Source organism: Salvelinus fontinalis, chromosome 25 (genome assembly GCF_029448725.1).
Source record: "Salvelinus fontinalis isolate EN_2023a chromosome 25, ASM2944872v1, whole genome shotgun sequence".
Taxonomy (NCBI): Eukaryota; Metazoa; Chordata; class Actinopteri; order Salmoniformes; family Salmonidae; genus Salvelinus; species Salvelinus fontinalis.
This window is the reverse complement of record NC_074689.1, coordinates 19,670,444-19,695,113: the sequence shown is the minus strand read 5'-3', so window position 1 is coordinate 19,695,113 and position 24,670 is coordinate 19,670,444. Positions and strand designations below refer to the sequence as shown.

General features: G+C 44.8%; 1 protein-coding gene across 1 annotated transcript in view; it reads right to left on the bottom strand.

Annotated features, from left to right (window-relative positions):
* abcc13 (ATP-binding cassette, sub-family C (CFTR/MRP), member 13) overlaps positions 1–24,670 on the bottom strand; it is a 31,009-nt gene that overhangs the window by 1,425 nt on the left and 4,914 nt on the right. Inside the window, exons 12-18 of the mRNA XM_055881539.1 lie at positions 24,418–24,572; positions 24,166–24,321; positions 21,072–21,262; positions 20,726–20,948; positions 2,164–2,295; positions 1,735–2,060; positions 16–210 (exon numbers count right to left, since the gene is read on the bottom strand). Coding sequence (XP_055737514.1) covers positions 16–210; positions 1,735–2,060; positions 2,164–2,295; positions 20,726–20,948; positions 21,072–21,262; positions 24,166–24,321; positions 24,418–24,572 — 1,378 coding nt within the window. The remainder of the gene's footprint in view (positions 1–15; positions 211–1,734; positions 2,061–2,163; positions 2,296–20,725; positions 20,949–21,071; positions 21,263–24,165; positions 24,322–24,417; positions 24,573–24,670) is intronic.

Sequence of the window (24,670 nt, the reverse complement as noted above, 5' to 3'; positions counted from 1 at the left end):
CTCAGTAAGCCTCACCTGTCAGTGTGTGTGACGTTCCCAGGGTTCTGTGTTAGATACAGCCCGGTGCAGTGGGAGAAGTGTGTGTGTATGATGCTCTGGAGCAGCCTCTCAGTGTGGATGTCTACAGGAGGAACAGGGTCCTCCACTACCAGGACAACACAGCCCTTCAACAGGGCACGACACACACACAGCAGCCTCCTCTCACTGGAGCTGGAGAGGGAGAGGGAGAGGGAGAGAGAGTTGCAGACTTTGATGGATTTTTGAGGTTGATTTTAGTCAGAGGAGGCTGGTGGGGTGAGTTATAGGAGGACAGGCACATTGTAATGGCTGGAATGGAATAAATTGAACTTCTCAAACACATCAAACATATGGAAACCACATGTTTGAATCCCTTTCAGCTATTACAATGAGCCTGTCCTCATATAACTCATCCCACCAGCCTCCTCTGACTTTAGACTATACACTTGTCAATCTGCCACATACCTTTCACATGCACACCTGTCTCTCTCACACACCTGTATCTGTCTCTCTCACACACCTGTACCTCTCTCTCTTTCACACACCTGTACCTGCCTCCCTCTCACACACCTGTCTCTCTCTCTCACACACCTGTACCCGTCTCTCTCTCACACACCTGTACCCGTCTCTCTCTCACACACCTGTACCTGTCTCTCTCTCACACACCTGTCTCTCTCTCTCACACACACACACCTGTACATGTCCCTGTACCTGTCTCTCTCTCTCTCACACCTGTCTCTTGCTCGCTCACACACCTGTACCTGTCTCTCTCTCTCTCACACCTGTCTCTTGCTCGCTCACACACCTGTACCTGTCTCTCTCTCACACCTGTACCTGTCTCTCGCTCGCTCACACCTGTCTCTTGCTCGCTCACACACCTGTACCTGTCTCTCTCTCTCACACCTGTCTCTTGCTCGCTCACACACCTGTACCTGTCTCTCTCTCACACCTGTACCTGTCTCTCGCTCGCTCACACACCTGTACCTGCCTCTCGCTCGCTCACACACCTGTACCTGTCTCTCTCTCACACACACCTGTACCTGTCTCTCTCTCACACACACCTGTACCTGTCTCTCTCTCACACACACCTGTACCTGTCTCTCTCTCACACACACCTGTACCTGTCTCTCTCTCACACACACCTGTACCTGTCTCTCTCTCTCACACCTGTACCTGTCTCTCTCTCTCACACCTGTATCTGTCTCTCTCTCTCACACCTGTACCTGTCTCTCTCTCTCACACCTGTACCTGTCTCTCTCTCTCTCACACACCTGTATCTGTCTCTCTCTCTTTCTCACACACCTGTATCTGTCTCTCTCTCTCTCTCTTTCTCACACACCTGTACCTGTCTCTCTCACACACACACCTGTTCCTGTCTCTCTCTCACACCTGTTCCTGTCTCTCTCACACCTGTTCCTGTCTCTCTCACACCTGTTCCTGTCTCTCTCACACCTGTTCCTGTCTCTCTCACACCTGTTCCTGTCTCTCTCACACCTGTTCCTGTCTCTCTCACACCTGTTCCTGTCTCTCTCACACCTGTTCCTGTCTCTCTCACACCTGTACCTGTCTCTCTCACACACCTGTTCCTGTCTCTCTCACACCTGTTCCTGTCTCTCTCACACCTGTTCCTGTCTCTCTCACACCTGTTCCTGTCTCTCTCACACCTGTTCCTGTCTCTCTCACACCTGTACCCGTATACAGCTGTCTGATACCCACCTGAGCCCGGCCCCTCCGTGGTGTAGTGGGTAGAGGAGCTGTCCTGGCAGCAAGCTGACCCTTTCCTTCAGGTGGCACCTCTCCAGTGCCTGCCACACCTGGGCATCCCCATGGCAACCCCAGGGGTCCAGGTTAGAGCGCAGTGAACAGGAGAACAGGGTTGGAACCCGAGCTATGACCGCCAACCGGCTGCGAAGGTCGTGGAGTCCCACACTAGAGATGTCCACACCGTCAATCATCAACACGCCCCTTCGGCCCTCCACCAATCGGAACAGAGAACTGGTTATGGCGTCCAGCTCTGCTCCTGATCTGCTCACCACACCAACCTGTAGAGTAACACAAACCTAGTAGTATATACATGTACACATTCACACACCTACAGAAAAGTACACACAAACACACACAGAGAATCAAGGCCCACACACAAACCTTCTCTCTGGTCCGGGTGCAGAAAGACAGTTCAGCGGGTGATGGGTTAAGCTCTGTCTGATAGCTCCTGAACTCCACCACTCCCTCCTCTGGCCAGCTAGGGGGTGCTCTACAGGGCACAGACCAGGGGGGCTGAGAGAGGAAGAGAAGAGAGGGACTGATATACAGTACTAGTCAAAAGATTGGACACACCTACTCATTCAAGGATTTCTCTTTATTTTTTACATTGTACAATAACAGTTAAGACATCAAAACTACGAAATAACACATGGAATCATGTAGTAACCAAAGAAAGTGTGAAACAAATCAAAATATATTTTATATTTGAGATTCTTCATAGTAGCCACCTGTCACGTTCGTCGTAACATTAAAGTGAGGAGGACCAAGGCGCAGCGTGATAACAATACATTCTTCTCTTTAATGAAGCTGTCTCTAATTGAGAACCAATCTAGGCAACCATAGACATACATACACCTAGACTAAACACTGCCCCATAAACATACAAAACCCCCTAGACAATACCAAACACATACATCCCCTCTCTCAACCAGCTTCATGAGGTAGTCACCTGGAATGCATTTCAATTAACAGTTGTGCCTTGTTAAAAGTTAATTTGTGGAATTTCTTTCCTTCTTAATGTATTTGAGCCAATCTGTTGTGTTGTGACAAGGTAGGTGTTAGGAGTGTGTATCGGAGGCGAAGTCAGGTGCAGGAGAGCAGAGTGTAGTGAACAGGCGCACTTTTTATTCCGGTCAAAATGACAGCACAGAATAACATGTCCCCAAAACACGGAACATAGACAAAAAGTAATGCGCGTAACAATATCCACAATTCCAAAATACACGTAACACAAACAATCCTACACAAAGACATGATGGGGAACAGATTAATAAATACATATGGATTGATTGGGGAATGAAAGCCAGGTGTGCAGGGAACAAGACAAAACAAATGGAAACATGAAAAATGAAGCGGCGATGGCTAGAAAGCCGGTGACGTCGACCGCCGAACACCGCCCGAACAAGGAGAGGAGCCGACTTCGGCGGAAGTCGTGACAGTAGGGGTGGTATACAGAAGATAGCCCTATTTGGTAAAAGACCAATTCCATATTAATGGCAAGAACAGTTCAAATAAGCAAAAAGAATTTCAAGAACTTTGAACGTTTCTTCAAGTGCAGTCGAAAAACAATTAAGCGCTGTGATGAAAATGTCTCTCATGAGGACCACCACAGGAAAGGAAGATCCAGAGTTACCTCTGCCTCAGGTAGATTATATGTTCATTAGAGCATTCTGCAGTGATACGCCATCCTATCTGGTTTGCACTTAGTGGTACTATCATTTGTTTTTCAACAGGACAATGACCCAACACACCTCCAGGCTGTGTAAGGGCTATTTGACCAAGAAGGAGAGTGATGGAGTGCTGCATCAGATGACCTGGCCTCCACAATCACCCGACCTCAACCCAGTTGAGATGGTTTGGGATGAGTTGGACCGCAGAGTGAGGGAAAAGCAGCCAACAAGTGATCAGCATATGTAGGAACTCCTTCAAGACTGTTGGAAAAGCATTCCAGGTGAAGTTGGTTGAGAGAATACCAAGAGTGTGCAAAGCTGTCATCATGGCAAAGTGTGGCTACTTTGAAGAATATAAAATATATTTTGATTTGTTTAACATTTTTTTGGTTACTACATGATGCCATATGTGTTATTTCATAGTTTGATGTCTTCGCTATTATTCTACAATGTAGAAAATAGTAAAAATAAAGAAAAACCTTTGAATGAGTAGGTGTTTAAACTTTCGACTGGTACTGTACATCTGTATATGTGTCCTCTCTCTATTCTGTTTAATACCATAACAGTGCTGTATCTGTGTCCTCTCTCTACTCTGTTTAATACCATAACAGTGCTGTATCTGTGTCCTCTCTCTACTCTGTTTAATACCATAACAGTGCTGTAACTGTGTCCTCTCTCTACTCTGTTTAACTTCTTATGGCTGGGGGCAGTATTGAGTAGCTTGGATGAATAAGGTGCCCAGAGTAAACTGCCTGCTACTCAGGCCCAGAAGCTAAGATATGCATATTATTCGTAGATTCGGATAGAAAACACTGAAGTTTCTAAAACTGTTTGAATGATGTCTGTGAGTATAACAGAACTCATATGGCAGGCAAAAACCTGAGAAAAAATCCAACCAGGAAGTGGGAAATCTGAGGTTTACCTATCCAATATACAGTGTCTATGGGGTCATATTCACTCCCTAAGGCTTCCACTAGATGTCAACAGTCTTTAGAACCTTGTTTCAGGCTTCTACTGTAAAGGAGGGGGGAATGAGAGCTGTTTGAGTCAGGGGTCTGGCAGAGTGCCATGAGCTCACTCAGGCGCACCCCCGTGAGAGGTAGCTGCGTTCCTTTTCGTTTATAAAGACAAAGGAATTCTCCGGTTGAAACATTGAAGATTTATATAAAAAAACATCCTAAAGATCGATTCTATACATCGTTTGACATGTTTCTACGAACTGTAATGGAATTTTTTGACTTTGTCTGGCCTGCGCGTCATGAATCTGGATTTTGGAACTAAACGCGCAAACAAAAAGGAGGTACTTGGACATAAATTATGGACTTTTTCGAACAAAACAAACATTTATTGTGGAACTGGGATTCCTGGGAGTGCATTCTGATGAAGATCAAAGGTAAGTGAATATTTATAATGCAATTTCTGACTTCTGTTGACTCCACAACATGGCGGGTATCTGTATGGTTTGTTTTTGTGTCTGAGCGCCGTACTCAGATTATTGCATGGTGTGCTTTTTCTGTAAAGTTTTTTTGAAATCTGACACAGCGTTTGCATTAAGGAGAAGTATATCTTTAATTCTGTGAATAACACTTGTATCTTTTATCAATGTTTATTATGAGTATTTCTGTAAATTGATGTGGCTCTGTGCAAATTCACGGGATGTTTTGGAGGCAAAGCCAAATGTAAACTGAGGTTTTTGGATATAAATATGAACTTGATCGAACAAAACATACATGTATTGTGTAACATGTTGTCCCGGGCGTGTTATCTGATGAAGAATATCAAAGGTTAGTGATGAATTTTATCTCTATTTCTGCTTTTTGTGACTCCTCTCTTTGGTTGGAAAATCGCTGTATGCTTTCTGTGACTTGTTGCTGACCTAACATAATGATATGTTCTGCTTTAGCTGAAAAGCCTTTTTGAAATCGGACACTGTGGTTGGATTAATGAGAATTTTATCTTTAAAATGGTGTCTAATGCTTGTATGTTTGAGAAATTTGAATTATGAGATTTCTGTTGATTGAATTTGGCGCCCTGCAATTTCATTGGCTGTTGGCGGTTCCCAGACAGGTTAAACAGAGCGGAGAGAGGACACAGATACAGCACTGTTATTGTATTAATACCATAACAGTGCTGTATCTGTGACTGTAACTGTAGCCTACCTCTTTCTCTCTCTCTACTCTGTAGCCTACCTCTTTCTCTCTTTCTACTCTGTAGCCTACCTCTTTCTCTCTCTCTACTCTGTAGCCTACCCCTTTCTCTCTCTCTACTCTGTAGCCTACCTCTTTCTCTCTCTCTACTCTGTAGCCTACCTCTCTCTCTCTACTCTGTAGCCTACCTCTTTCTCTCTCTCTACTCTGTAGCCTACCCCTTTCTCTCTCTCTACTCTGTAGCCTACCTCTTTCTCTCTCTCTACTCTGTAGCCTACCTCTTTCTCTCTCTACTCTGTAGCCTACCTCTTTCTCTCTCTCTACTCTGTAGCCTACCTCTTTCTCTCTCTACTCTGTAGCCTACCTCTTTCTCTCTCTACTCTGTAGCCTACCTCTTTCTCTCTCTACTCTGTAGCCTACCTCGTTCTCTCTCTCTACTCTGTAGCCTACCTCGTTCTCTCTCTCTACTCTGTAGCCTACCTCTTTCTCTCTCTCTCTACTCTGTAGCCTACCTCTTTCTCTCTCTCTACTCTGTAGCCTACCTCTTTCTCTCTCTCTACTCTGTAGCCTACCTCTTTCTCTCTCTCTACTCTGTAGCCTACCTCTTTCTCTCTCTACTCTGTAGCCTACCCCTTTCTCTCTCTACTCTGTAGCCTACCCCATTCTCTCTCTACTCTGTAGCCTACCCCATTCTCTCTCTACTCTGTAGCCTACCTCTCTCTCTCTCTCTACTCTGTAGCCTACACCGTTCTCTCTCTCTACTCTGTAGCCTACCCCTTTCTCTCTCTCTACTCTGTAGCCTACCCCTTTCTCTCTCTCTACTCTGTAGCCTACCCCTTTCTCTCTCTCTACTCTGTAGCCTACCCCTTTCTCTCTCTCTACTCTGTAGCCTAACTCTCTCTCTCTACTCTGTAGCCTACCTCTCTCTCTCTACTCTGTAGCCTACCCCTTTCTCTCTCTCTACTCTGTAGCCTACCTCTTTCTCTCTCTCTACACTGTAGCCTACCTCTTTCTCTCTCTCTACACTGTAGCCTACCTCTTTCTCTCTCTCTACTCTGTAGCCTACCCCTTTCTCTCTCTCTACTCTGTAGCCTACCTCTTTCTCTCTCTACTCTGTAGCCTACCTCTTTCTCTCTCTCTACTCTGTAGCCTACCCCTTTCTCTACTCTGTAGCCTACCCCTTTCTCTACTCTGTAGCCTACCCCTTTCTCTACTCTGTAGCCTACCCCTTTCTCTACACTGTAGCCTACCTCTTTCTCTCTCTCTACACTGTAGCCTTCCCCTTTCTCTCTCTACTCTGAAGCCTACCTCTTTCTCTCTCTACACTGTAGCCTACCCCTTTCTCTCTCTCTCTACTCTGTAGCCTACCTCTTTCTCTCTCTCTCTCTACTCTGTAGCCTACCTCTTTCTCTCTCTACTCTGTAGCCTACCCCTTTCTCCCTCTACTCTGTAGCCTACCTCTTTCTCTACTCTGTAGCCTACCCCTTTCTCTCTCTCTACACTGTAGCCTACATCTTTCTCTACTCTGTAGCCTACATCTTTCTCTCTCTCTACTCTGTAGCCTACATCTTTCTCTCTCTCTACACTGTAGCCTACCTCTTTCTCTATCTCTCTACTCTGTAGCCTACCTCTTTCTCTATCTCTCTACTCTGTAGCCTACCTCTTTCTCTCTCTACTTTGTAGGATACCTCTTTCTCTACTCTGTAGCCTACCCCTTTCTCTCTCTCTACACTGTAGCCTACCTCTTTCTCTATCTCTCTACTCTGTAGCCTACCTCTTTCTCTCTCTACTCTGTAGCCTACATCTTTCTCTACTCTGTAGCCTACATCTTTCTCTCTCTCTACTCTGTAGCCTACCTCTTTCTCTCTCTCTACTCTGTAGCCTACCTCTTTCTCTCTCTACTCTGTAGCCTACATCTTTCTCTCTCTCTACTCTGTAGCCTACCTCTTTCTCTCTCTACTTTGTAGCCTACCTCTTTCTCTCTCTCTACTCTGTAGCCTACCCCTTTCTCTCTCTTTACTCTGTAGCCTACCCCTTTCTCTCTCTCTACTCTGTAGCCTACCTCTTTCTCTCTCTACTCTGTAGCCTACCTCTTTCTCTCTCTACTCTGTAGCCTACCTCTTTCTCTCTCTCTACTCTGTAGCCTACCCCTTTCTCTACTCTGTAGCCTACCCCTTTCTCTACTCTGTAGCCTACCCCTTTCTCTACTCTGTAGCCTACCCCTTTCTCTACTCTGTAGCCTACCCCTTTCTCTACACTGTAGCCTACCTCTTTCTCTCTCTCTACTCTGTAGCCTACCTCTTTCTCTCTCTACTCTGTAGCCTACCTCTTTCTCTACTCTGTAGCCTACCCCTTTCTCTACTCTGTAGCTTACCTCTTTCTCTACTCTGTAGCCTACCTCTTTCTCTCTCTCTACTCTGTAGCCTACCTCTTTCTCTCTCTCTACTCTGTAGCCTATCTCTTTCTCTCTCTCTACTCTGTAGCCTACCTCTTTCTCTCTCTCTACTCTGTAGCCTACCTCTTTCTCTCTCTACTCTGTAGCCTACCTCTTTCTCTCTTTACTCTGTAGCCTACCTCTTTCTCTCTCTACTCTGTAGCCTACCTCTTTCTCTCTCTACTCTGTAGCCTACCTCTTTCTCTCTCTACTCTGTAGCCTACATCTTTCTCTCTCTCTACTCTGTAGCCTACCTCTTTCTCTCTCTCTACTCTGTAGCCTACATCTTTCTCTCTCTCTACTCTGTAGCCTACCTCTTTCTCTCTCTACTTTGTAGCCTACCTCTTTCTCTCTCTCTACTCTGTAGCCTACCCCTTTCTCTCTCTCTACTCTGTAGCCTACCCCTTTCTCTCTCTCTACTCTGTAGCCTACCTCTTTCTCTCTCTACTCTGTAGCCTACCTCTTTCTCTCTCTACTCTGTAGCCTACCTCTTTCTCTCTCTCTACTCTGTAGCCTACCCCTTTCTCTACTCTGTAGCCTACCCCTTTCTCTACTCTGTAGCCTACCCCTTTCTCTACTCTGTAGCCTACCCCTTTCTCTACTCTGTAGCCTACCCCTTTCTCTACTCTGTAGCCTACCCCTTTCTCTACACTGTAGCCTACCTCTTTCTCTCTCTCTACTCTGTAGCCTACCTCTTTCTCTCTCTACTCTGTAGCCTACCTCTTTCTCTACTCTGTAGCCTACCCCTTTCTCTACTCTGTAGCTTACCTCTTTCTCTACTCTGTAGCCTACCTCTTTCTCTCTCTCTACTCTGTAGCCTACCTCTTTCTCTCTCTCTACTCTGTAGCCTACCTCTTTCTCTCTCTCTACTCTGTAGCCTACCTCTTTCTCTCTCTACTCTGTAGCCTACCTCTTTCTCTCTTTACTCTGTAGCCTACCTCTTTCTCTCTCTACTCTGTAGCCTACCTCTTTCTCTCTCTACTCTGTAGCCTACCTCTTTCTCTCTCTACTCTGAAGCCTACCTCTTTCTCTCTCTACTTTGTAGACTACCTCTTTCTCTACTCTGTAGCCTACCCCTTTCTCTCTCTCTACACTGTAGCCTACCTCTTTCTCTATCTCTCTACTCTGTAGCCTACCTCTTTCTCTCTCTACTCTGTAGCCTACCTCTTTCTCTCTCTACTCTGTATCCTACATCTTTCTCTCTCTCTACTCTGTAGCCTACCTCTTTCTCTACTCTGTAGCCTACCCCTTTCTCTCTCTCTACTCTGTAGCCTACCCCTTTCTTTCTCTCTCTCTACTCTGTAGCCTACCCCTTTCTCTCTCTACACTGTAGCCTACCCCTTTCTCTACTCTGTAGCCTACATCTTTCTCTCTCTCTACTCTGTAGCCTACCTCTTTCTCTCTCTCTACTCTGTAGCCTACATCTTTCTCTCTCTACTTTGTAGCCTACCTCTTTCTCTCTCTCTACTCTGTAGCCTACCCCTTTCTCTCTCTCTACTCTGTAGCCTACCTCTTTCTCTCTCTACTCTGTAGCCTACCTCTTTCTCTCTCTCTACTCTGTAGCCTACCCCTTTCTCTACTCTGTAGCCTACCCCTTTCTCTACTCTGTAGCCTACCCCTTTCTCTACTCTGTAGCCTACCCCTTTCTCTACTCTGTAGCCTACCCCTTTCTCTACTCTGTAGCCTACCCCTTTCTCTACACTGTAGCCTACCTCTTTCTCTCTCTCTACTCTGTAGCCTACCTCTTTCTCTCTCTCTACACTGTAGCCTACCTCTTTCTCTATCTCTCTACTCTGTAGCCTACCTCTTTCTCTATCTCTCTACTCTGTAGCCTACCTCTTTCTCTATCTCTCTACTCTGTAGCCTACCTCTTTCTCTCTCTACTCTGTAGCCTACCTCTTTCTCTCTCTACTTTGTAGGCTACCTCTTTCTCTACTCTGTAGCCTACCCCTTTCTCTCTCTCTACACTGTAGCCTACCTCTTTCTCTATCTCTCTACTCTGTAGCCTACCTCTTTCTCTCTCTACTCTGTAGCCTACATCTTTCTCTACTCTGTAGCCTACATCTTTCTCTCTCTCTACTCTGTAGCCTACCTCTTTCTCTCTCTCTACTCTGTAGCCTACCTCTTTCTCTCTCTCTACTCTGTAGCCTACCTCTTTCTCTCTCTACTTTGTAGCCTACCTCTTTCTCTCTCTCTACTCTGTAGCCTACCCCTTTCTCTCTCTCTACTCTGTAGCCTACCCCTTTCTCTCTCTCTACTCTGTAGCCTACCTCTTTCTCTCTCTACTCTGTAGCCTACCTCTTTCTCTCTCTACTCTGTAGCCTACCTCTTTCTCTCTCTCTACTCTGTAGCCTACCCCTTTCTCTACTCTGTAGCCTACCCCTTTCTCTACTCTGTAGCCTACCCCTTTCTCTACTCTGTAGCCTACCCCTTTCTCTACTCTGTAGCCTACCCCTTTCTCTACTCTGTAGCCTACCCCTTTCTCTACACTGTAGCCTACCTCTTTCTCTCTCTCTACTCTGTAGCCTACCTCTTTCTCTCTCTACTCTGTAGCCTACCTCTTTCTCTACTCTGTAGCCTACCCCTTTCTCTACTCTGTAGCTTACCTCTTTCTCTACTCTGTAGCCTACCTCTTTCTCTCTCTCTACTCTGTAGCCTACCTCTTTCTCTCTCTCTACTCTGTAGCCTACCTCTTTCTCTCTCTCTACTCTGTAGCCTACCTCTTTCTCTCTCTCTACTCTGTAGCCTACCTCTTTCTCTCTCTACTCTGTAGCCTACCTCTTTCTCTCTTTACTCTGTAGCCTACCTCTTTCTCTCTCTACTCTGTAGCCTACCTCTTTCTCTCTCTACTCTGTAGCCTACCTCTTTCTCTCTCTACTCTGAAGCCTACCTCTTTCTCTCTCTACTTTGTAGACTACCTCTTTCTCTACTCTGTAGCCTACCCCTTTCTCTCTCTCTACACTGTAGCCTACCTCTTTCTCTATCTCTCTACTCTGTAGCCTACCTCTTTCTCTCTCTACTCTGTAGCCTACCTCTTTCTCTCTCTACTCTGTATCCTACATCTTTCTCTCTCTCTACTCTGTAGCCTACCTCTTTCTCTACTCTGTAGCCTACCCCTTTCTCTCTCTCTACTCTGTAGCCTACCCCTTTCTTTCTCTCTCTCTACTCTGTAGCCTACCCCTTTCTCTCTCTACACTGTAGCCTACCCCTTTCTCTACTCTGTAGCCTACATCTTTCTCTCTCTCTACTCTGTAGCCTACCTCTTTCTCTCTCTCTACTCTGTAGCCTACATCTTTCTCTCTCTCTACTCTGTAGCCTACCTCTTTCTCTCTCTACTTTGTAGCCTACCTCTTTCTCTCTCTCTACTCTGTAGCCTACCCCTTTCTCTCTCTCTACTCTGTAGCCTACCTCTTTCTCTCTCTACTCTGTAGCCTACCTCTTTCTCTCTCTCTACTCTGTAGCCTACCCCTTTCTCTACTCTGTAGCCTACCCCTTTCTCTACTCTGTAGCCTACCCCTTTCTCTACTCTGTAGCCTACCCCTTTCTCTACTCTGTAGCCTACCCCTTTCTCTACTCTGTAGCCTACCCCTTTCTCTACACTGTAGCCTACCTCTTTCTCTCTCTCTACTCTGTAGCCTACCTCTTTCTCTCTCTACTCTGTAGCCTACCTCTTTCTCTCTCTACTCTGTAGCCTACCTCTTTCTCTCTCTACTCTGTAGCCTACCTCTATCTCTCTCTCTACTCTGTAGCCTACCTCTTTCTCTCTCTACTCTGTAGCCTACCTCTTTCTCTCTCTCTACTCTGTAGCCTACCTCTTTCTCTCTCTCTACTCTGTAGCCTACCTCTTTCTCTCTCTACTCTGTAGCCTACCTCTTTCTCTCTCTACTCTGTAGCCTACCTCTTTCTCTCTCTACTCTGTAGCCTACCTCTTTCTCTCTCTACTCTGTAGCCTACCTCTTTCTCTCTCTACTCTGTAGCCTACCTCTTTCTCTCTCTACTCTGTAGCCTACCTCTTTCTCTCTCTACTCTGTAGCCTACCTCTTTCTCTCTCTACTCTGTAGCCTACCCCTTTCTTTCTCTCTCTCTACTCTGTAGCCTACCCCTTTCTCTCTCTACACTGTAGCCTACCCCTTTCTCTACTCTGTAGCCTACCTCTTTCTCTCTCTCTACTCTGTAGCCTACCTCTTTCTCTCTCTCTACTCTGTAGCCTACCTCTTTCTCTCTCTCTACTCTGTAGCCTACCTCTTTCTCTCTCTCTACTCTGTAGCCTACCTCTTTCTCTCTCTCTACTCTGTAGCCTACCCCTTTCTCTACTCTGTAGCCTACCCCTTTCTCTACTCTGTAGCCTACCCCTTTCTCTACTCTGTAGCCTACCCCTTTCTCTACTCTGTAGCCTACCCCTTTCTCTACACTGTAGCCTACCTCTTTCTCTCTCTCTACTCTGTAGCCTACCTCTTTCTCTCTCTACTCTGTAGCCTACCTCTTTCTCTCTCTACTCTGTAGCCTACCTCTTTCTCTCTCTACTCTGTAGCCTACCTCTTTCTCTCTCTACTCTGTAGCCTACCCCTTTCTCTACTCTGTAGCCTACCTCTTTCTCTACTCTGTAGCCTACCTCTTTCTCTCTCTCTACTCTGTAGCCTACCTCTTTCTCTCTCTCTACTCTGTAGCCTACCTCTTTCTCTCTCTCTACTCTGTGGCCTACCTCTTTCTCTCTCTACTCTGTAGCCTACCTCTTTCTCTCTCTACTCTGTAGCCTACCTCTTTCTCTCTCTACTCTGTAGCCTACCTCTTTCTCTCTCTACTCTGTAGCCTACCCCTTTCTTTCTCTCTCTCTACTCTGTAGCCTACCCCTTTCTCTCTCTACACTGTAGCCTACCCCTTTCTCTACTCTGTAGCCTACCTCTTTCTCTCTCTCTACTCTGTAGCCTACCTCTTTCTCTCTCTCTACTCTGCAGCCTACCTCTTTCTCTCTCTACTCTGTAGCCTACCTCTTTCTCTCTCTACTTTGTAGCCTACCTCTTTCTCTCTCTCTACTCTGTAGCCTACCCCTTTCTCTCTCTCTACTCTGTAGCCTACCTCTTTCTCTCTCTACTCTGTAGCCTACCTCTTTCTCTCTCTACTCTGTAGCCTACCTCTTTCTCTCTCTACTCTGTAGCCTACCTCTTTCTCTCTCTACTCTGTAGCCTACCTCTTTCTCTCTCTACTCTGTAGCCTACCTCTTTCTCTCTCTCTACTCTGTAGCCTACCCCTTTCTCTACACTGTAGCCTACCCCTTTCTCTCTCTACTCTGTAGCCTACCCCTTTCTCTCTCTCTACTCTGTAGCCTACTTCTTTCTCTCTCTACTCTGTAGCCTACCTCTTTCTCTCTCTACTCTGTAGCCTACCTCTCTCTCTCTATACTCTGTAGCCTACCCCCTTCTCTCTCTACTCTGTAGCCTACCTCTTTCTCTACTCTGTAGCCTACCTCTTTCTCTCTCTACTCTGTAGCCTACCTCTTTCTCTCTCTACTCTGTAGCCTACCTCTTTCTCTCTCTACTCTGTAGCCTACCTCTTTCTCTACTCTGTAGCCTACCTCTCTCTCTACTCTGTAGCCTACCTCTCTCTCTACTCTGTAGCCTACCTCTTTCTCTCTCTCTACTCTGTAGCCTACCTCTTTCTCTCTCTCTACTCTGTAGCCTACCTCTTTCTCTCTCTCTACTCTGTAGCCTACCTCTTTCTCTCTCTACTCTGTAGCCTACCTCTTTCTCTCTCTACTCTGTAGCCTACCTCTTTCTCTCTCTACTCTGTAGCCTACCTCTTTCTCTCTCTACTTTGTAGGCTACCTCTTTCTCTACTCTGTAGCCTACCCCTTTCTCTCTCTCTACACTGTAGCCTACCTCTTTCTCTATCTCTCTACTCTGTAGCCTACCTCTTTCTCTCTCTACTCTGTAGCCTACCTCTTTCTCTCTCTACTCTGTATCCTACATCTTTCTCTCTCTCTACTCTGTAGCCTACCTCTTTCTCTACTCTGTAGCCTACCCCTTTCTCTCTCTCTACTCTGTAGCCTACCCCTTTCTTTCTCTCTCTCTACTCTGTAGCCTACCCCTTTCTCTCTCTACACTGTAGCCTACCCCTTTCTCTACTCTGTAGCCTACATCTTTCTCTCTCTCTACTCTGTAGCCTACCTCTTTCTCTCTCTCTACTCTGTAGCCTACATCTTTCTCTCTCTCTACTCTGTAGCCTACCTCTTTCTCTCTCTACTCTGTAGCCTACCTCTTTCTCTCTCTACTTTGTAGCCTACCTCTTTCTCTCTCTCTACTCTGTAGCCTACCCCTTTCTCTCTCTCTACTCTGTAGCCTACCTCTTTCTCTCTCTCTACTCTGTAGCCTACCCCTTTCTCTCTCTCTACTCTGTAGCCTACCCCTTTCTCTACTCTGTAGCCTACCCCTTTCTCTACTCTGTAGCCTACCCCTTTCTCTACTCTGTAGTCTACCCCTTTCTCTACACTGTAGCCTACCTCTTTCTCTCTCTCTACTCTGTAGCCTACCTCTTTCTCTCTCTACTCTGTAGCCTACCCCTTTCTCTCTCTACTCTGTAGCCTACCTCTTTCTCTCTCTACTCTGTAGCCTACCTCTTTCTCTCTCTACTCTGTAGCCTACCTCTTTCTCTCTCTACTCTGTAGCCTACCTCTTTCTCTCTCTCTACTCTGTAGCCTACCCCTTTCTTTCTCTCTCTCTCTACTCTGTAGCCTACCCCTTTCTCTCTCTACACTGTAGCCTAACTTTCTCTCTCTCTACTCTGTAGCCTACCTCTTTCTCTCTCTCTACTCTGTAGCCTACCTCTTTCTCTCTCTCTACTCTGTAGCCTACCCCTTTCTCTACTCTGTAGCCTACCCCTTTCTCTACTCTGTAGCCTACCCCTTTCTCTACTCTGTAGCCTACCCCTTTCTCTACTCTGTAGCCTACCTCTTTCTCTCTCTCTACTCTGTAGCCTACCTCTTTCTCTCTCTACTCTGTAGCCTACCTCTTTCTCTCTCTACTCTGTAGCCTACCTCTTTCTCTCTCTACTCTGTAGCCTACCTCTTTCTCTACTCTGTAGCCTACCCCTTTCTCTACTCTGTAGCCTACCTCTTTCTCTACTCTGTAGCCTACCTCTTTCTCTCTCTCTACTCTGTAGCCTAACTCTTTCTCTCTCTCTACTCTGTAGCCTACCTCTTTCTCTCTCTACTCTGTAGCCTACCTCTTTCTCTCTCTACTCTGTAGCCTACCTCTTTCTCTCTCTACTCTGTAGCCTACCTCTTTCTCTCTCTACTCTGTAGCCTACCTCTTTCTCTCTCTACTCTGTAGCCTACCTCTTTCTCTCTCTACTCTGTAGCCTACCTCTTTCTCTCTCTCTACTCTGTAGCCTACCCCTTTCTTTCTCTCTCTCTACACTGTAGCCTACCCCTTTCTCTACTCTGTAGCCTACCTCTTTCTCTCTCTCTACTCTGTAGCCTACCTCTTTCTCTCTCTCTACTCTGTAGCCTACCTCTTTCTCTCTCTCTACTCTGCAGCCTACCTCTTTCTCTCTCTACTCTGTAGCCTACCTCTTTCTCTCTCTACTTTGTAGCCTACCTCTTTCTCTCTCTCTACTCTGTAGCCTACCCCTTTCTCTCTCTACTCTGTAGCCTACCTCTTTCTCTCTCTTTACTCTGTAGCCTACATCTTTCTCTCTCTTTACTCTGTAGCCTACCTCTTTCTCTCTCTACTCTGTAGCCTACCTATTTCTCTCTCTACTCTGTAGCCTACCTCTTTCTCTCTCTCTACTCTGTAGCCTACCCCTTTCTCTACTCTGTAGCCTACCCCTTTCTCTACACTGTAGCCTACCTCTTTCTCTCTCTCTACACTGTAGCCTTCCCCTTTCTCTCTCTACTCTGAAGCCTACCTCTTTCTCTCTCTACTCTGTAGCCTACCCCTTTCTCTCTCTACTCTGTAGCCTACCTCTTTCTCTCTCTACTCTGTAGCCTACCTCTTTCTCTCTCTACTCTGTAGCCTACCTCTTTCTCTCTCTACTCTGTAGCCTACCTCTTTCTCTCTCTCTACTCTGTAGCCTACCCCTTTCTTTCTCTCTCTCTCTACTCTGTAGCCTACCCCTTTCTCTCTCTACACTGTAGCCTAACTTTCTCTCTCTCTACTCTGTAGCCTACCTCTTTCTCTCTCTCTACTCTGTAGCCTACCTCTTTCTCTCTCTCTACTCTGTAGCCTACCCCTTTCTCTACTCTGTAGCCTACCCCTTTCTCTACTCTGTAGCCTACCCCTTTCTCTACTCTGTAGCCTACCCCTTTCTCTACTCTGTAGCCTACCTCTTTCTCTCTCTCTACTCTGTAGCCTACCTCTTTCTCTCTCTACTCTGTAGCCTACCTCTTTCTCTCTCTACTCTGTAGCCTACCTCTTTCTCTCTCTACTCTGTAGCCTACCTCTTTCTCTACTCTGTAGCCTACCCCTTTCTCTACTCTGTAGCCTACCTCTTTCTCTACTCTGTAGCCTACCTCTTTCTCTCTCTCTACTCTGTAGCCTAACTCTTTCTCTCTCTCTACTCTGTAGCCTACCTCTTTCTCTCTCTACTCTGTAGCCTACCTCTTTCTCTCTCTACTCTGTAGCCTACCTCTTTCTCTCTCTACTCTGTAGCCTACCTCTTTCTCTCTCTACTCTGTAGCCTACCTCTTTCTCTCTCTACTCTGTAGCCTACCTCTTTCTCTCTCTACTCTGTAGCCTACCTCTTTCTCTCTCTCTACTCTGTAGCCTACCCCTTTCTTTCTCTCTCTCTACACTGTAGCCTACCCCTTTCTCTACTCTGTAGCCTACCTCTTTCTCTCTCTCTACTCTGTAGCCTACCTCTTTCTCTCTCTCTACTCTGTAGCCTACCTCTTTCTCTCTCTCTACTCTGCAGCCTACCTCTTTCTCTCTCTACTCTGTAGCCTACCTCTTTCTCTCTCTACTTTGTAGCCTACCTCTTTCTCTCTCTCTACTCTGTAGCCTACCCCTTTCTCTCTCTCTACTCTGTAGCCTACCTCTTTCTCTCTCTTTACTCTGTAGCCTACATCTTTCTCTCTCTTTACTCTGTAGCCTACCTCTTTCTCTCTCTACTCTGTAGCCTACCTATTTCTCTCTCTACTCTGTAGCCTACCTCTTTCTCTCTCTCTACTCTGTAGCCTACCCCTTTCTCTACTCTGTAGCCTACCCCTTTCTCTACACTGTAGCCTACCTCTTTCTCTCTCTCTACACTGTAGCCTTCCCCTTTCTCTCTCTACTCTGAAGCCTACCTCTTTCTCTCTCTACACTGTAGCCTACCCCTTTCCCTCTCTACTCTGTAGCCTACCTCTTTCTCTACTCTGTAGCCTACCTCTCTCTCTACACTGTAGCCTACCTCTTTCTCTATCTCTCTACACTGTAGCCTACCTCTTTCTCTATTTCTCTACTCTGTAGCCTACCTCTTTCTCTATCTCTCTACTCTGTAGCCTACCTATTTCTCTCTCTACTTTGTAGGCTACCTCTTTCTCTACTCTGTAGCCTACCCCTTTCTCTCTCTCTACACTGTAGCCTACCTCTTTCTCTCTCTACTCTGTAGCCTACCTCTTTCTCTCTCTACTCTGTAGCCTACCTCTTTCTCTCTCTACTCTGTAGCCTACCTCTTTCTCTCTCTACTCTGTAGCCTACCTCTTTCTCTCTCTACTCTGTAGCCTACCTCTTTCTCTCTCTACTCTGTAGCCTACCTCTTTCTCTCTCTACTCTGTAGCCTACCTCTTTCTCTCTCTCTACTCTGTAGCCTACCTCTTTCTCTCTCTCTACTCTGTAGCCTACCTCTTTCTCTACTCTGTAGCCTACCCCTTTCTCTCTCTCTACTCTGTAGCCTACCTCTTTCTCTCTCTCTACACTGTAGCCTACCTCTTTCTCTACTCTGTAGCCTACCTCTTTCTCTCTCTCTACTCTGTAGCCTACTCCTTTCTCTACTCTGTAGCCTACCCCTTTCTCTACTCTGTAGCCTACCCCTTTCTCTACTCTGTAGCCTACCCCTTTCACTACTCTGTAGCCTACCCCTTTCTCTACTCTGTAGCCTACCTCTTTCTCTCTCTCTACACTGTAGCCTACCCCTTTCTCTCTCTACTCTGAAGCCTACCTCTTTCTCTCTCTACTCTGTAGCCTACCTCTTTCTCTCTCTACTCTGTAGCCTACCTCTTTCTCTCTCTACTCTGTAACCTACCCCTTTCTCTACTCTGTAGCCTACCTCTTTCTCTCTCTCTCTACTCTGTAGCCTACCTCTTTCTCTCTCTCTCTACTCTGTAGCCTACCTCTTTCTCTCTCTCTACTCTGTAGCCTACCTCTTTCTCTACTCTGTAGCCTACCTCTTTCTCTCTCTACTCTGTAGCCTACCTCTTTCTCTCTCTACTCTGTAGCCTACCTCTTTCTCTCTCTACTCTGTAGCCTAACTCTTTCTCTCTCTACTCTGTAGCCTACCCCTTTCTCTACTCTGTAGCCTACCTCTTTCTCTACTCTGTAGCCTACCTCTTTCTCTCTCTCTACTCTGTAGCCTACCTCTTTCTCTCTCTCTACTCTGTAGCCTACCTCTTTCTCTCTCTACTCTGTAGCCCACCCCTTTCTCTACTCTGTAGCCTACCCCTTTCTCTACTCTGTATCCTAACTCTTTCTCTACTCTGTAGCCTAACTCTTTCTCTACTCTGTAGCCTACCTCTCTCTCTACTCTGTAGCCTACCTCTCTCTCTACTCTGTAGCCTACCTCTCTCTCTACTCTGTAGCCTACCTCTCTCTCTACTCTGTAGCCTACCTCTCTCTCTACTCTGTAGCCTACCTCTCTCTCTACTCTGTAGCCTACCTCTCTCTCTACTCTGTAGCCTACCTCTTTCTCTCTCTCTCTACACTGTAGCCTACCTCTTTCTCTACTCTGTAGCCTACCTCTTTCTCTACTCTGTAGCCTACCTCTTTCTCTACTCTGTAGCCTACCTCTTTCTCTACACTGTAGCCTACCCCTTTCTCTCTCTCTACTCTGTAGCCTACCTCTTTCTCTATCTCTCTACTCTGTAGCCTACCTCTTTCTCTATCTCTCTACTCTGTAGCCTACCTCTTTCTCTATCTCTCTACTCTGTAGCCTACCTCTTTCTCTCTCTACTCTGTAGCCTACCTCTTTCTCTCTCTACTCTGTAGCCTACCTCTTTCTCTCTCTACTCTGTAGCCTACCTCTTTCTCTACACTGTAGCCTACCCCTTTCTTTCTCTCTACTCTGTAGCCTACCTCTCTCTCTCTCTACTCTGTAGCCTACCTCTCTCTCTCTCTACTCTGTAGCCTACCTCTTTCTCTCTCTCTACACTGTAGCCTACCTCTTTCTCTCTCTCTACACTGTAGCCTACCTCTTTCTCTACTCTGTAGCCTACCTCTTTCTCTCTCTACTCTGTAGCCTACCTCTTTCTCTCTCTACTCTGTAGCCTACCTCTTTCTCTCTCTACTCTGTAGCCTACCTCTTTCTCTCTCTACTCTGTAGCCTACCTCTTTCTCTCTCTACTCTGTAGCCTACCTCTTTCTCTCTCTACTCTGTAGCCTACCTCTTTCTCTCTCTACTCTGTAGCCTACCTCTTTCTCTCTCTACTCTGTAGCCTACCTCTTTCTCTCTCTACTCTGTAGCCTACCTCTTTCTCTCTCTACTCTGTAGCCTACCTCTTTCTCTCTCTACTCTGTAGCCTACCTCTTTCTCTCTCTACTCTGTAGCCTACCTCTTTCTCTCTCTACTCTGTAGCCTACCTCTTTCTCTCTCTACTCTGTAGCCTACCTCTTTCTCTCTCTACTCTGTAGCCTACCTCTTTCTCTACTCTGTAGCCTACCTCTTTCTCTACTCTGTAGCCTACCTCTTTCTCTACTCTGTAGCCTACCTCTTTCTCTACTCTGTAGCCTACCTCTTTCTCTACTCTGTAGCCTACCCCTTTCTCTCTCTCTACTCTGTAGCCTACCTCTCTCTCTCTACTCTGTAGCCTACCTCTCTCTCTCTACTCTGTAGCCTACCTCTCTCTATCTCTACTCTGTAGCCTACCTCTCTCTCTCTCTACACTGTAGCCTACCTCTTTCTCTCTCTCTACACTGTAGCCTACCTCTTTCTCTCTCTCTACACTGTAGCCTACCTCTTTCTCTCTCTCTACTCTGTAGCCTACCTCTTTCTCTCTCTACTCTGTAGCCTACCTCTTTCTCTCTCTACTCTGTAGCCTACCTCTTTCTCTCTCTACTCTGTAGCCTACCTCTCTCTCTTCTCTGTAGCCTACCTCTTTCTCTCTCTTCTCTGTAGCCTACCTCTTTCTCTCTCTCTACACTGTAGCCTACCTCTTTCTCTCTCTACTCTGTAGCCTACCTCTTTCTCTCTCTACTCTGTAGCCTACCTCTTTCTCTCTCTACACTGTAGCCTACCTCTTTCTCTCTCTACACTGTAGCCTACCTCTTTCTCTACACTGTAGCCTACCTCTTTCTCTACTCTGTAGCCTACCTCTTTCTCTCTCTACTCTGTAGCCTACCTCTCTCTCTCTCTACTCTGTAGCCTACCTCTCTCTCTTCTCTGTAGCCTACCTCTTTCTCTTCTCTGTAGCCTACCTCTTTCTCTCTCTCTACACTGTAGCCTACCTCTTTCTCTCTCTCTACACTGTAGCCTACCTCTTTCTCTCTCTCTACACTGTAGCCTACCTCTCTCTCCATGTGTGCGTGTTGGTCCATCTTCTGGATGGCACCAGCACTGCTCTCTACGCCACAGCTGGCTTGTACCAGGAGATGAAGAACCTCTCTCAGGCTGAGGGTATAGGTCAGGACCAGTCCTACAGTACTGGGGTCTACCTCAGAATCCAGTAGAGTCACAGAGACCAGGAACAGAACCAGTCCTGCAAAGGCATCCAACCACACTGATACCCACCTAGAGAGAGAGAGAAACAGAGAGAGAGAGAGATAACATTTTATTAACACACAATATTTCTGTGTTTGTAATATGTATGAGTTATGTGAATGTGTTTGTGTGTAAAGGGTCCTGTCCTCCAACCTGTCCAATAAAATGCAGTTGTAGCGACACACCAGGTGCTCGTTGAGGGCACCATAGCAACGGGTCAAGGGGTCGTCATGACTACCACTGGTGACCTCATCCCTGTGTGACTCAGAAAGGAGGGATGAGAGAGAGGAGGCAGAGTCTGAAACCATCCTCCTCACCTGACCCGAGACTGACCTGTAGTATGACTGAGAGAGAGAGGATAGATAAATTGATGGAGGAGAGAAATGGAAGAAACTCTGTCTCAATGTGTTTCTTACAGAAACTAAAGCAGATCAGTGAGTCAGTGATGTGATTACTCCATCTAGTGGACAGGAATGCACTTACAGCATATAGACAGACTAAAGGCATCAAAAGCACACATTACATGTTATACAATACCATCTGTGAATAACACTTGTATATTTTATCAATGTTTATTATGAGTATTTCTGTAAATTGATGTGGCTCTGTGTGGCTCCATACCGTTACATGTTATACCATACCGTTACATGTTATACCATACCGTTACATGTTATACCATACCGTTACATGTTATACCATTAATACCATACCGTTACATGTTATACCATACCGTTACATGTTATACCATACCGTTACATGTTATACCATACCGTTACATGTTATACCATACCGTTACATGTTATACCATACCGTTACATGTTATACCATTAATACCATACCGTTACATGTTATACCATACCGTTACATGTTATACCATACCGTTACATGTTATACCATACCGTTACATGTTATACCATACCGTTACATGTTATACCATACCGTTACATGTTATACCATACCGTTACATGTTATACCATACCGTTACATGTTATACCATACCGTTACATGTAATACCATTAATACCATACCATTACATGTTATACCATACCGTTACATGTTATACCATTAATACCATACCATTACATGTTATACCATACCGTTACATGTTATACCATACCGTTACATGTTATACCATTAATACCATACCATTACATGTAATACCATACCGTTACATGTTATACCATACCATTACATGTTATACCATTAATACCATACCGTTACATGTTATACCATTAATACCATACCGTTACATGTTATACCATTAATACCATACCATTACATGTTATACCATTAATACCATACCGTTACATGTTATACCATTAATACCATACCGTTACATGTTATACCATACCGTTACATGTTATACCATACCATTACATGTAATACCATACCGTTACATGTTATACCATTAATACCATACCGTTACATGTTATACCATACCGTTACATGTTATACCATACCGTTACATGTTATACCATACCATTACATGTTATACCATTAATACCATACCGTTACATGTTATACCATACCATTACATGTTATACCATACCATTACATGTTATACCATTAATACCATACCGTTACATGTTATACCATACCATTACATGTTATACCATTAATACCATACCATTACATGTAATACCATACCGTTACATGTTATACCATTAATACCATACCGTTACATGTTATACCATACCATTACATGTAATACCATACCGTTACATGTTATACCATTAATACCATACCATTACATGTTATACCATACCATTACATGTTATACCATACCATTACATGTAATACCATACCATTACATGTTATACCATTAATACCATACCATTACATGTTATACCATACCGTTACATGTAATACCATACCATTACATGTTATACCATTAATACCATACCGTTACATGTTATACCATTAATACCATACCGTTACATGTTATACCATACCGTTACATGTTATACCATACCATTACATGTTATACCATACCGTTACATGTTATACCATACCATTACATGTAATACCATTAATACCATACCGTTACATGTTATACCATACCATTACATGTTATACCATTAATACCATACCGTTACATGTTATACCATTAATACCATACCGTTACATGTTATACCATTAATACCATACCGTTACATGTTATACCATACCATTACATGTTATACCATTAATACCATACCGTTACATGTTATACCATACCGTTACATGTTATACCATACCGTTACATGTTATACCATACCGTTACATGTTATACCATACCATTACATGTTATACCATTAATACCATACCGTTACATGTTATACCATTAATACCATACCGTTACATGTTATACCATACCGTTACATGTTATACCATACCGTTACATGTTATACCATACCATTACATGTTATACCATTAATACCATACCGTTACATGTTATACCATACCATTACATGTTATACCATTAATACCATACCGTTACATGTTATACCATACCATTACATGTTATACCATACCGTTACATGTAATACCATACCGTTACATGTAATACCATTACATGTTATACCATTAATACCATACCGTTACATGTTATACCATTAATACCATACCATTACATGTTATACCATTAATACCATACCATTACATGTTATACCATACCGTTACATGTAATACCATACCGTTACATGTAATACCGTTACATGTTATACCATTAATACCATACCGTTACATGTTATACCATTAATACCATACCATTACATGTTATACCATTAATACCATACCGTTACATGTTATACCATTAATACCATACCATTACATGTTATACCATTAATACCATACCGTTACATGTTATACCATACCATTACATGTAATACCATACCGTTACATGTAATACCATTACATGTTATACCATTAATACCATACCGTTACATGTTATACCATACCATTACATGTAATACCATACCATTACATGTTATACCATTAATACCATACCATTACATGTTATACCATACCGTTACATGTAATACCATACCATTACATGTTATACCATTAATACCATACCATTACATGTTATACCATTAATACCATACCGTTACATGTAATACCATACCATTACATGTAATACCATACCATTACATGTAATACCATTAATACCATACCGTTACATGTTATACCATACCGTTACATGTTATACCATTAATAATTTTGTTTTTTCATTTTGTAAAAAAAAGAGGGGAATGCTATACTGTACCTGTATTGTGAGGAAGAGGTAAGTCAGGACAGGAACTATCAGGATGAAGAGAGGGGAGATGTAGCCAATCAGCAGCACTGTCACAAACACCTGCAGCCAACAGGAGAGCCAGGAGAGGAGGTTGGCGGGGACTAGCTCGTCAATCACGTACATCTCCTACAGAGAGAGACAGAGATACATTTTAACCTATTTTCTGTACATTTTTATAAAAAATAAGGGCCATAATGTCATTGCTTACAGATCCTCTCTCACCTGTGATAGGCTGCGCAGGACCAGAGAAGAGGGTGTGATCTGGTAGAATCTGAGAGGAAGGCGGAGCCGAGCAAAGAGCAGCTCAGAGTGGAGACTGGCAGAGGCCTTCAGAGAACCACCAGTTACTGCTAATGCTACACAGCACACGGACAGAGCTGAAACACACACGCTCGCGAGTTAGACAATAGGCACGCAAACACACACACACACACACACACACACACACACACACACACACACACACACACACACA